At 44.8% G+C, this 14,183-nt stretch overlaps 1 protein-coding gene across 5 annotated transcripts in view; it reads left to right on the top strand.

Annotated features, from left to right (window-relative positions):
• MYCBP2 (MYC binding protein 2) overlaps nt 1–14,183 on the top strand; it is a 1,909,483-nt gene that overhangs the window by 417,373 nt on the left and 1,477,927 nt on the right. For all 5 annotated transcript variants that reach the window (XM_078657470.1, XM_078657469.1, XM_078657471.1 and 2 more), the window contains one exon: nt 6,876–7,080. In XM_078657470.1, the coding sequence (XP_078513596.1) occupies nt 6,876–7,080 (205 nt within the window). The remainder of the gene's footprint in view (nt 1–6,875; nt 7,081–14,183) is intronic.

Below are 14,183 nucleotides of genomic sequence, written 5' to 3'. Positions count from 1 at the left end.
GGCTTTAAAACTTCTTTATTTCTTTTTCATTCGTGACATAAACTGTACACATACTGATCCTCATTTGACACATCTTTGCTTATCTCCTTAATTTGCTTTAGTTCACCGTGTCACCTGTGTAACTTAATTGGGGGCCCGATTGTACTTTCTGCTCCAGAAGAGCTATATACTTACTAAACTTGTCATTTTTTAGGTCTCGCTGAAGCAATCCCGTTAGGGATGCTTTGGCGAGATTAAAGTAAGGGCTTTCAAAAGTGCACCCAAAGGCAGATTGCCTACAGTGCATGTGAGCCGGGCGCGTGCACATCGCACACCATTTGTTATCCGCTTGTGAGCCTCTGCATCAGACTTCAAAGGAATCCGCTCCCCCGCCACGCAATGCCGAGAGCTTGTGTTCGAGGCATGTGGGCTGCTGAATTCATATCTGTGCATAGATCGCTGCCTAGTGTTGGGTCCGGATGATTGCACCTTGTTGTCCTGGAAGAGTCTTCGAAGTATCACGAGATAGGTGACTCCTCCCCTGGACTACAGTGCGCATGGGCATCTTCTCCATCCTCAGATTGTTTTTTTCCGCCATTGGGTTCGGATTTTTTTCCTATACTCCAACTTTGGAATCGAAACTAAACTTTTCTAGAGGCCAAAAGGCCTTCGACTTCGGCGGTATTGTTCTCGCCCGGTACTTCTTGACTCGTTCAAGCCTTCCATCTCGACTCGGTCGTCGACGCGGGCCGCTGGGCCTTTTCGACGCCACGTGGGCCTGCTGTCGATGGAAAGGAGCCCGTTCAAAAGGTGCCCACAATGCCACTCCAAGTTCCCGCATACTGACAGATACACAGTATGCAACAAGTGCCTATCGCCAGACCACAAGGAAGAAACCTGCCAAGCCTGCGCCCAATTCCGTTAGAAGAAAACGATCCGGATTCGACGGGCCGCTAGGCAAGAGATGCAGCGACAGGCACCGGAACCAGACAACATCTTCGAGGATGAACAGGAACTTCCAGAAGAAGTTTCAGAACCGAGAGATCGTCACCGTCGAGGACAACTCGAACTCCGATGACGAAATCCCACCGGGGCAAACCGTGAGTACATTGCCCCCAACACCAATTAGCCCGTTACCGAAGGCTCCGATCGAGGCATCGCCTAAAGGCCTTAGCCATGATCCGAAACAACATTCGGCAGCCCCGCCGTCCGGCTCGGCTTCGAAAATAAAGACCAAGCCTTCAGACACCCCAGGTCCAAGTAACGTTAACCCAAAGAAGGTTCTGCAACCCAAAAAGGTCGTCGACCTGAAGGGCTTCGAACCGAAGAAGGCCGTACAGCCTAAGGGCGTCGACCCGAAGAAGGCCGTCGAGCCAAAAAGCGCAGAACCTAAAAAGGCCGTCGAGCCAAAGAAGGCCGCCGAACCGAAGGGCGCCGACCCGAAGCAGGCCGTCGACCCGAAGAAGGCCTCTGCGCCGAAAGTCGTCGAACCGAAGAAAGTCGCCGACACACAGGGCGTCGTACCGAAGCCCGTGGCCCAGCCAAAAAAGGTTATCGAGCCAAACACCAACCCGAAAACAAGTGCTCCTAAAAAACCAGTCGACTCGACAAAAGACAGTCAACCAAAAAACCTGTCGAGCACAAAAAAGCGCATCGAACCTAAAGATCCGGTCGATCCGCAATCAATCGTCGAGCCGGACAAACAGCCCGAGCCGAAGAAGAGCAATAAGGCACCGAAAGTCGTGGAACCAAAGAAAGTTGTCGGCCCGAAGGCAACGGGAGAGCCAAAAAAGTCAAAGACACAGCCACGGACAGTGGAAGAAGAACTCTTACACCCAGAGCCATGAGAGGATCAGGCAAAAATATACATCAACCCTGAGACTGGAAAAGTCACTATTTTACACAGGAAAAAGAGGCCATTGGACACTGAGCCTCATTCCTCTGAAGAAAAAGGACTTTGGGACTTCTCCCTCTAGACCCTTCATTCCTTTCTATCACACTATGCCTACTGCGCCTTTTGCTCCTTACTCTCCCACTTACTCTGGGGACAATGAGGGTGACACAGGGGAAGATCCCCAATATGATATTAACTATCCTGAGGATCCTAACCCTAAAACTGAACCATAGGTAGAGCCCACTGATCCATATGACACGCATCCCATCCCTGACACCTCCTCTTACCCAACAAGGCCGTTACCTACTGACGACACCATTGTCTTCAACCAGCTAATAGATAGGGCAGCACAGTACCACAATGTAGACATGCACAATGAACCTATAGAAGAGGACTTTTTATTTGACACATTCCTTACTACAGAGAAAATGTCAGAACACTCCCTATGTTGAAAGGGGTCCTAAAACACGCGCCAGACATATTTAAAGATACAGCCAGAGCACGTGTAATCAATCTCAGGATTGAAAAGAAATATAGAGCGGCCCCTACAGAACCTACTTATATCAAAGGTCAGTTGCCATTGGATTCCCTGGTGGTGGCCAACGCACGCAAACGGGCCAACTCACCGACAAAAGGAGAAGCTCCACCTCCTGATAAAGAGTCCAAAATACTAGAGGCCTCGGGTAAAAGAGTAGCATCCCAAGCCTCCAATTCATGGAGAATTGCAAATACACAAGCCCTACTAGCTAGTTACGACAGGGCACACACAATACCAGCTTGAAAGTTTGATGCAACACCTGCCTGAACCTTTCAAGGCACAAGCTACTGACCTCCTACAGGAGGGAAAATTTATTACAAACGCCTCCATTAAATGCGAGCTTGACGCAGCAGACACTGCAGCCAGGTCCATTAACACGAGCGTCTTATTACGAAGACATGCATGGCTACGTATTTCTGGCTTTAAGAACGAGGTGCAATCCACCATTCTTAACCAACCAGTCATTCAAGACTTACTTTTCGGGCCTGCTGTCGACCCCATTTTAGACAAAATGAAGAAGGATACAGAAACCGCAAAATCCATGGGTGCATTGCAGTTTCAACAACACAGAGGTTCCTTTCGACGCTCCTCATACAGAGCAGCTACACGAGGCAATACTGCACAAACCTCATCTACATACAAAAGCAACACACAAGGTTCCTTTAACAAGAACTCCAACAGAGGAGGTTACAGGGGCAACAATAATAAGGGACGAGGACGTGGAGGCAATAACACCAGAGCCTCCACTGCCACAAAACAGTGACTTCATCACACTACCTCCGGACCATATAACACCAGCCGGAGGCAGAATCCAACAGTTCCTACCTGTCTGGAACTCAATTACCACAGACAGGTGGGTGAGACAAATTATCCAGTATGGCTATTGCCTAGAACTCGCATCTACCCCACCAAACATACCACCCAGGCACCGTCCTATGTCCAAGGAACACATCACCCTGCTACAACAAGAGGTGAGATGCATGCTGGAAAAGGGGGCCATAGAGCCAGTCCCTTTCCAACACCAAGGGACAGGAGTATACTCACTATGCTTCCTTATTCCCAAGAAGGACAGTTCACTCAGACCAATATTGGACCTCACACCCCTAAATCAATACATACTGTCGGAGCAACTTCCATATGATCACACTACAGCAAGTGCTCCCGCTGCTCCAGCAAGGAGACTTCCTATCAAGGATGCATATTTTCACATACCCATCCATCCAGCTAGCCATTAAGAAAATGCTAGAAACACAAATTGGTCTTTTAATAGGCTTCCAGCAGCAGAAACATGTTAGGTGCGGCTAGGTAGTTCTAGTTGGGACCATGTTTCCATGTTTTTGATTTGCCAATAACTTTGGTGTAGTTTGAGGAATCCTCACAATCTTTTCAAACCTATTTTGCCTCTCACTTCAGTTCAGTTTCCGTGTGATCCGTCAAGCAGGGGCTGAGAAAAGTAGGAGGGGGGAGAGGAGGGTTGTCCACAAAATTAGTTTTCCCCATGCAATTTCCTATAGGGATTTTAGAAACCGCTACTGCCCGAACTAGAATAAAGGTCAGCAACTAGCAGAAAGAGCAAGATAAAAGTGAGAAGCGAGCAGAAAGTGGCAGAATAAAGGTGAGAAACTAGCAGACAGGCAGAAATAAAGGTCCGACATAAACAGAAGAGGCAGAATAAAGATAAGTAATGAGCAGAAAGAGGCACGATAAAGGTGAGAAACACGCAGAAAGAGGCAAAATAATGATAAGCAGCAGAGGCAAAATAAAACTGGGAAAAAAAACTGAAAAAGGCAGAATAAAGGTCCGCAATGAGCAGAAAGGCAAAATAGAGGTCCGAAATGAGCAGAAAGAGGCACAATTAAGGTGAGAAACGAGACGAAAGTGGCAGATAAAGGTGAGAAACAAGCAGAAAGAGGGTGAATAAAGGTCCGCAACAAGCAGAAAGAGGCAAATTGTGAGAAACTAGCAGAAAGAAGGTGAATACAGATCGGAAACCTGCAGAAAGGCAAAATAAAGGTGAGAAATGAGCAAAAAGAGTGAAAATAAAGGTCCGCAACAAGCTGAAAGAGGAAAAAAAGTGAAACAAGCAGAAAAAGGGTGAATAAAGGTTAGGAAGGAGCAGAGAGGCAACATAAAGGCGAGTAACAAGCAGAAAGAAACAAAATAGATGTCTGAAACTAGCAGAAAAAGACTAAATAAAGTACAAACGAGCGGTGGGTGACCTTTTCTACGTGGCCACTACTTTGGATTGCCTTTACTTCGCATTGTTAGTGTGCAGAAACCATTAATTCGCATGGTTTTACTGCACATGACCGTTACTTTGCACAATATCCACATCGTTGTTTTTATTTAGGCGCTTCAGTTTCTAAATAATAATAGTATGACTCTGAAGACGCAGAAAGCTGTAGCAGTGGATGGTGATCCACGAGGAGAGAGAGGTAAGTAGGGCTATGTGTACGGTTGTTTAGGTGTAGTGTTAGAGTAGTGTATTTGGGTGTAGGGTAGTGTAGGGGGTCGTGAAGGGTGGTATTTTAGTGTAGGGGCAGGACTGGGGCTAGGGGCAGGGTCGTGCTGGGGTAGTGTTTTAGGGTTTAGGGTAGTGTTGTGGGATTAGTGTAGAGTAGTGTATTTGGATGTAGGTGTCATGAAGGGTAGTGTTTGGGAGTAGGGACAGGACTGGGGCTAGGGGCAGGGTCATGCTGGGGGTAGTGTTTTAGGGTAGTGTTGTGGTGTTAGTGTAGAGTAGTGTATTTGGGTGTAGGGTAGTGTAGGGGGTCGTGAAGGGTAGTATTTTAGTGTAGGGGCAGGACTGGGGCTAGGGGCAGGTTTGTGCTGGGGTAGTGTTTTAGGGTTTAGGGTAGTGTTGTGGGATTAGTGTAGAGTAGTGTATTTGGATGTAGATTTTATGAAGGGTAGTGTTTGGGAGTAGGGACAGGACTGGGGCTAGGGGCAGGGTCGTGCTGGGAGTAGTGTTTTAGGGTTTAGGGTAGTGTTGTGGGATTAGTGTAGTGTATTTGGGTGTAGTGTAGGGGGTCGTGATGGATAGTGAATGAGTGTAGGGACCAGAGTAGGGGAATGTGTATGTTCGTGCAGAGGGTAGTGATTTGGGGTTTAGGGTAGTGTAGTGGTGTTTCAGTAGTGTAGGGTAGTGTAGTGTTTTGGTAGTGTTTTAGTGTTTTAGATGTGTAGGGTAGTGTATTTCTATTTATTTTTTATTGTAGTGTTGTGTTTTAAACATTTCTTTTTTTATTATGACACGTTATTCCGCATATTATTTTTATTACTAGGCAAGTTTTTTACTTCGCATACATTAACGCTTTCAATGTAATGGTATGCGAAGTAAAAACTTGCGTAGTAACGGTTATTGCTAAGTAATAACCACGTAGTAATACCATGCAGGTAATGGCATGCAAAATAACGTCTCATATTCCAAACGAGCAGAAAGACTGAATAAAGGCCAGCAATGAGCAGAAAGAGGCAAAATAAAAATCAGAAGTGAGCAGTAAAAGCCAGAAAATGAGCAGAACCCACTCAGGCACTCATGCACCCACTTACAGACCCACTAAGAGGTTCACAGACCCACACAGTTCTACTTAAACACTCATGCACTCACTCACAGACTGACTGACACATTCATTGAGGCACTTGCAAACCCATTCAGACTCATGCACTCACTCAGGCACTCACTCTCAAAAGTTATAGGTTACAGTTAGGAAACAACATTGAGAAACCATAGAAATTCACTGAAAAAACAAGGGTGAGAGAGGCCTTATAGTTGGGGAAATAGAATTTTAAAAAACTTAGAAATTCACTGGAAAAAGGTTACGTGGATGTTATAGTTAGCCTTAGATTTCACTAGTTCAAAACCTTAGAAATTCAGCAGTTATAGTTACCTGAGCCAGCTATAACTAACTCCCTGCAATGCACTACTTATGACCTTACATATTACATCTACATCACTCATGCCATGGCAAATGACATCACTGCCAGAAAGCACCCTCTGCTTTTACTTTTATTTAATCATAAGCATTTTAGATTGCCACAACTTTGTATACAGTTACTACTGGCAACCATGACTGGTCTGATGCCCTCGGGTGGTCATTACTGGTAATCCTGAATATGGTGCCCACTAATGTAAACTTGCTGATATTATCACTGTTGTCACACAGAGTATTTTTTAGTAGCTGTTGCTGATTTACATCTATCAGATGCAGCTCTTATTATAGAAAATATGTTATGCCCTTTGAAGAGGAGTAAGTCATTCTTGTAAGTAACTTGTGCTTTCTACACTACTGCCTCTTCAACCCATGAACAATATATTTGCAGCACATGTAATTTGCATTTAAATTTGTTTGTGATTAACATTAAATCATTGTGATCTCTGCCGACAGTACTACCGTTTAGCTTTACCCTTGATATTATGTTGCTTCTTTACTTATAAAATAATGTTCAAACTCCCTTCCTCAGAAAGGACAGCTTGGCAGGCCAATATTGGATATGCCATACTGGAATGCAAAACCTGCTTCAATGCCAAATATAGGTTCCAAATATGGACGCAAGGCCACATGGATTGGAGCAAGTGGGGACCAGACGTTCCTGCGGATTGATGAAGCACTTATCAACTCTCATGTTCTTGCTACATCAGAAATCTTTGCAAGCCGGCAAATAATTGGTGAGAACCTTTTTTACAATGCAGATTATGTCTAGCTGGAATTAAAAGTTAATATAAAATGGGTTGCTAAGAATGGGGTGTTATATATTACATTATTGAATTACAAGGCACATTGCATTCCAGTTATATACTGTGTCTGTGGGTTATACAGAAACTCCAATTGGATAGCTCAAACCACGTTGAAACTCAACAGTTTTGCCACATCAAATAATCTGAGTCAGTTCTTCTAATTCAAAAGCATGTGTTGCGAACCACACCCAACAATGGTTAATTTTCCTCAGGCTGCATTAAGGCTAATCACCGACTGAAAGCGCTTCAACCACATCTCCCCTGCCCTCAAAACCCCGAAATGGCTCCCCATTGAAGGCAGGTCTGCCTACAAAACAGCTTGCATTACACACAAAGTCCTCCATCAAAATGCACCGCCATACCTCACCAACAAAATCTGCAAAGCAGGCAGCGCACGACCCATGAGAAGCACCAACGCTCTCCTCCTAGTCCTACCCCTGCAAAAAAAAGAAATCCACTCAGTCCCGCTCCTTTTCCGGCAATGCCTCAAACATCTGGAATGCCCTCCGATGCAAAATCTACTTCTCCAGCTTTTAAAAAAGACCTCAAAATGCACTTCCGCAATAAACATTGGGTATCCTAACCAGCGCCCTGAACTCGCCCTTTCCCCTTCCACTTCTCTGGTCCCCCCCATCTTTCCTACCTTTCTCTCTCTCCCCCCCTCCCACTACACTCTCCTGGCTCAGCTTTCCCACTTACCCACTTATCTCATCCTCTCCCTCTCATAGGCCTTCCCACTCCCCTCCCACTACCCCTTCCTACCAAATTTCCCCCCTTTGCTTCCTTCCCCCTGTCTCACTTCTAACCTCCCACCCCTGCTGCCCTTCATGCCTTTACCCTTCTCATACTACCATATGAAATCTTATCTCCCACTTCCTTGTTTTACTTATGTATATAGCACCCGCTCTTCCTACCTGTGTATTTGATTAATGTAAATCCAAGCTGTTTCTCACTTGTCAACAGGTTGGTTTTACATGCTGTTAAATGATTGTTTTAATACCGTGACCACCTTCTTACCCATGTAAAGCACGCTGATACCTCTGGGTCCAGCCAGCGCTATATAAAACCTCTAAAATAAATAAATACATTTTTGATGCATTTGGCTCTCTTTACAAAATAATTTGTATATGTAGCCATATAAGTTTCCTCCTGTATTTAGCTGTATATGTGCAAACATTTGAAATTCTCACAGTGTAAAGGCTTTCTGAAAGTGCATTTTCACGTGCTGAGGTTTAGTTTATTTTTCCTGTAGAGGGACTGTTTCCCCTTGAGGATAACCCCTACCATTTTTTTGACTGTCTGCACCATTGCCATACTTTTTGTGATTTCACACTTGTTTCAGTATGAAATCTCTTGACTGTGTCAGTGGAGGGAATGTGCCTTAATAAAATTTGAAGAAACACAATTTTGTGTGTGCGAGGCATTACTGCTTTGTAAAGCCACCTCCCAGCCCTTGGTATTCTTTATACTATACTTTGTGCTATACCTTGCACTATACTTTGCAATATTAAACCATAGTTATGTGATATTACATGCAAGTAAAACAATGTACAAGGGATGTTTCATGACTTGCAAAGGTACATTTGCTCTCCTTAATTGTCATTTAATGCTTAATTGGAACCTAGGTGCACAGATGGCTATGCAGACTATACCGTAGGAAATTAATCTGTTAATTGACCATTGCATGTCTACCCAAACATAAATAAGTGATTATTTCTGAAATCTTCACATTTACTAAACTCTGGAGTCTTTAACCAATATAAGATGCCAAAGACATGGGAATGTATCTTGTTATACAGCTTTATAAGCACTTTCTAGTGACCAGTGCATGATGCTAGTTAGCTTGGCTCCCAGTCCACTCCTCGCCATGCACGTTTTGCTGTCAATCATATTTTTAGGTCTGGTTTATAGACCGTTTTAGCTGGTTCACCAGCATCGTATAATTAAAAATAATCTATTTATATATATATATATATATATATATATATATATATAAAAACGAATGTATGTCTGTCTGTCTGTCTGTTTGTCCTTTATGCATTACTACACCATTCATCCGATCGCCATGAAACTTTGGGAAGTTGTTGAGTACACTCCCGTAAAGGTTTCTGGCATAAAACATTTTTAAATATCGGCCCCCCAGGGCCCTCATAATCTTTCGAATACTGATGTACGCACAAGACGGAAAAATAAAAAATCGTGTATCCACAAGAACTCGAGTAAATAAATAGAATTAAAACAGCATTCATCCGATCGCCAGGAAACTTTGGGAAGTGGTCGAGTACACAGCCGCGAAGGTTTCTGGCCTAATTTTTTTTTTTTAATATCGGCCCCCCCCAGGGCCCTCATAATCTTTCGAATACTGATGTACGCACCAGACAGAAAAACAAAAAATTGTGGATCCACAAGCACTCGAATAAATAAATAGAATTAAAACGACACTTTGAAATGTTTTCCATATTAAAATGAATACGTTTCAATAAAAATGACACAATATAAATTGAATGTTATAACGAGTTATCTTGAATTTCCTTTCTTTGGAGATCGCAGCAACGCGCGACGGGTAAGCTAGTCATAAATAAAAAACACATACATATTTGAAAAGAGAATTATTGGGTCAACCATCTTCGTCCATTTTTGTATTCATGTGTCATTTACATTTTGCTTTTGCCCTGCACAGCTTGCAGCACTGGGAGTATATCACCCCATATCGGCCATCTGTGTTTTTTTCATGAGGCATTTATTTTCCTGACCAGGTGCTCATCCACCTAAATAAAAGTGCACTTCAGTGTTGGAGCTGGTGGTTCAATGTTTTACTTTTCCCACTTATTTTTTATTTTTCTGTACTTAATCCTTTTTAGTTCTCGCCTGGCGTTGCAGCGCGAAAGCGCTGTCGCCAGCAAGAGTTATTGTCAGCGCCATGCCTCTTAAGGGAGACAGACCGGGGCACGTGCGGCGATTGGGGTCTGTGGACGCGCACGTACAGCCACACGCACATCGCCTGTCCCGCTTTCGCAGGCAAGCCAGCATACAGTTTCACTTTCGCGTTCAGCCACTACAGTATAACTTTCTCAAAATGCCCATGGATTCAAATACCGGGATGATGTCGACAGCCAACCATTCTTCCATGCATTGAGGATCAGGTATTGTCAATGTCATGATCAAGATGAATATCTTCAAGCTACGAGGGTTAGTCTTCCACGATAGAGGAAACATTTTCTATAGACAAATTGAAAGGGTTACGGGTTACCTGGCAAAATCTAATGTGGAGGAATGGTGAAAACTATAAAAGCAGGCAATATATATTGCATTAGACAGCATGCCAAACTATTCCCCTCCTAACTGCCCTCACTAAATCCGGTTACGTTGCACGAAACCCTTGAACTTGAACTGCAGATTTTTCACTCGGCGGCAGCTTCTCCTCCATACCCGAAGGCAGAGCGTTTCATCTTCCCCGGTGAGTCAGTGGCCGCACCTTTTCCCTCCATACTGACTGACAGAGAGCACAGCTCCCAGCACCCCCCGGCCGAGACAGTGGCTGCCCGCCCTCCAGCAGTAAAGTCCCCCTCTCCTCTGCCTGCACAGGGCTCTACCCCGCCTAATAGCACCCTTCCTCCCCAACGCCCTGTCTTGCGCATGGCTTCCCCTCTGCCTGTGAAAATGGTGGTTGGCCTCTCGGCGCTGACTGGAATGTCATTTCCGCCCGTGTCTTCTCACCCCCGGGGGACGAGCGACGAGGCCCCGATGGGCAGGATTTGAACATTTACGTGCTCCTTCCTTTAGTCGCGGCCTTTCCCTGCCCATCGTGGCTCATTCCTCTGCTAGTGACTACGGAAGAGCATCTCCCGGGCTGAAGCACCAGCATGGACCCACTCGGTGCACTAACCTGTAGCCAGCAAGTACCCGGATGTAGCCTCTGCAGCCGCCGTTTCGTTTGCTGCCCAGGGAAGAAAATTACCCGGATGGAGCTGCAGCTGTACTGTACAGATCAGTACAGTAAGCATATATATAGAAAAGGGACAATAAAGGCATGCAGAGGCGCACATTATTCAGCACCTACCAGACGAGATAGCCATTTTGGAAGTATAAGTGTTTCATACACTTGAAAGCAAGAACCGCAGTTATTCACGAAGGCAGCAACCTCCCTTCTTCCCACCAAAAAGGTCTTTATTTTACATTTGCCGGTATAGAAATTATTTGTAATTATTGTTTTCAAGCTTCGTGTCGACAAAATTACTAAGAAAATAAACACCAGCTTTTCTAAAAGTGGCAAAATATATATTAGTTGTGGCCAAGATGTGTAGGGAAAGAAATCGGTCTGTGTTGTCTTAAAGGACATTTTTAGGTCTCGCCTGGTGTAGCAGCGCGAAAGCGCTGTCGCCAGCGAGACTTATTGTCAGCGTCCTGCCTCTCAAAGGAGACAGACCGGGGCACGCGCGGCGATTGGGGACTGTGGACGCGCACGTACAGCCACGCGCACATAGCCTGTCCCGCTTTCGCAGGCAAGCCAGCATACAGTTTCACTTTCGCGTTAAGCCACTACAGTGTAACTTTCGGGCCATCGACTCACCCGGTGTGGGTGCTTCTAAGAGGTGGCTGGCTGCAGCCGGAGCACTCCAGCTCTTCTACACTTCTGGTTGCACAATGCGGGGCTCTCTCCATAGGCATGGGAGCCCCGCACTGCTATGTCCTGCTCTTCACCCGGGTCCCGAGACTTCAGCCCCCGCACTTCCTCTTTGGCGCCGGGGCACACAAAAGTTGCAGGTCAGCCCATGCGCAGACAGCCCTCGCCGTCCCAGGTCTCCTCCCCAGGCCGGATGTCAAGCTGCTTTCTGTTTTGCTTGTTAACTTCAGAGGCCGTATCATCAGCTAGCCTCTAGGGGCACTGCGGCTTTTAAGGATTGCTATGTAAAATGTAACCCTGGACTGCTCGAGACAGGACCTGGCCATTGTAGTGAGGCGGCTCCGACTCGAAAGATGACAGGAGCTGTCTATGCCAGGAAGAGGTGCATCAGCCCAAGGGCCGTCAACCGCCCCAGGGAGGAGTAAAACATGCACAGAACCGGTGTTCCTGAATGCGACTCATTTTTCCTGTAGGCGGGTCCACTATATGATGACAAGATGTCCAGGTGCATGCATCCCTCCTCTCATGGCTCTGCTGTTCGGGCTCAATCTCCCCGATGTCAGTCTCTTCGCGTCTCCTCCTCTTGCCTCCGGACGCCCTCATCAGCTCGCTGGCGCTGAACAGGGCGTCACTGCAGAAGGCTTCGCCGGGTCCCACCTGAGCTCGCAGCAGATAGGCCAGTAGAGGTTAAGCTCACGAACCTAGTGGACAAAATGTGTCTAATTGCCATTTGCACCAAAATCTGCACGTGTTGACAAGTTACAATAAACATTTGCATCTATCTTTTCAAATATCGGCGTTAATTAAGCAACCTGCAAACTAAGCAATCCGAGAATGTTCGTTCTTGCGTATGCTGGTTATCCCGCCTTTACTATTTATTTTCACCTCCTGTGCGCACCTATGTAATACGGCATTTATGTAAAATAGCGGCCCAGTAAAAATCAGTACCACCCAGGCAGTGCATGTAATTCGGGCCCATAAAATCAAAGAAAGCGTTAATGCATTGAGACAAAAAAAGTCTACGTTTGAGTTCTGTTTTTTTTTTTTTTCCGCTTGTGTCCTGTTGCTGTAATGTGTTATCATGGCTCTGGCTCTTCCGCCTCGTGGGTACGTTGTGACTTGCTGTAGAGAAGTGCTCTGCACACTGATAAAAGGGGTCGCGAGGGATGCAAAACCCAAAGCGGGGTCGCTTGGGTGCTAACAGTTTAAGGCAGCTACCGTCCAGCCGTAAGAGAAGAGGGCATCCAAAAAGGAGAAAGGCTGGCCAGTACCCTCGGAGGGATTTCATAAACAAGCGTTTGCAATGCAGTAGGTCTCGTATTTGCAAGAGTTTAACCTATTGGCATTGTAAATGACAATGCCTTTTATTTACGTTTTAAAAACCAACACATACATAGAAGGCATTGCCATTTACAATGCCAATGGCTCAAACTCTAACAACTGCGAGACCTATTGCATTGCAAATGCTTGTTATTTTTTAGTCGTCCTTGTGTATTCAAACTAGATTTATATGTTACAGTAATTCAAAGCCAATAGTACTTTTTCTTAGCATGAATTAAAATCATATTTTCCTGTCATGTGCATTAAAATAAATATATCTAGCGGCTAGGAAGCACCCTCACTCTTCTGTATAATTCATTGTGGGGGACGGTTTATTTTTCCATTTAAATTTTGTATTGCAAGCATATGTCCACCACTTATTTTCTTTTTCTTTTCTTCCTTTTATTTTTGTGACTTAAGCTTACAATAAAAAGTAACTGTCAAACCAGCTTACCAAGGCCAGACCCATTAGCTTTGCCAGTGCCAGATATCCGAATGCAAGGAACTAGAAACATGCATTTTATTTGTTTATTGAAGTCAAAAATAAATTCTTATTTTTTTTGTTGTAGTCATTCGCACATAAATATTGCTTCTGTAGCTTCTTCACAGTACTTATACTGAGCGATTTGGCTGGGTACCTTGGAAAAAAGCACCATGCTTGCATAATAACGTTCATTAAAAATACCGAACTTACCTCTTTAGGAGTTCTGTTAGTCAGACCTCATCGAACCTCAAGCATCCTATTAACTTTATTATAAGAGATGCATGTATTCCTGGCGGACAAAAAGTTGTCTCATGTACCTGAGCCCAAGCTCACCATAGAAGCTTTACTTTGCCAGCCATGACATCCAGTGGGATTCATTAGCACAGATTAGTAATGAACCTTTTAAAATGTTAATGTACCTCTAATCATTGATAGTGGATAAAGTGTAATTGCTAGAAAGTCGTATAAAGATATTTCCCTTTGAGAATTTTGGGTAAAAACTATAGAATTTACTAGAGCAAGGAAGAAAGATGGAAGAGATGTTCAGGTAAGACTTGTCTTGAATGCCAAACCTAAGAAAAACACAGGTACCTAAATCCATCCAGT

This window comes from Lissotriton helveticus, chromosome 8, assembly GCF_964261635.1.
Source record: "Lissotriton helveticus chromosome 8, aLisHel1.1, whole genome shotgun sequence".
NCBI lineage: Eukaryota > Metazoa > Chordata > Amphibia > Caudata > Salamandridae > Lissotriton > Lissotriton helveticus.
This window is presented reverse-complemented; position numbering and strand designations above follow the sequence as displayed.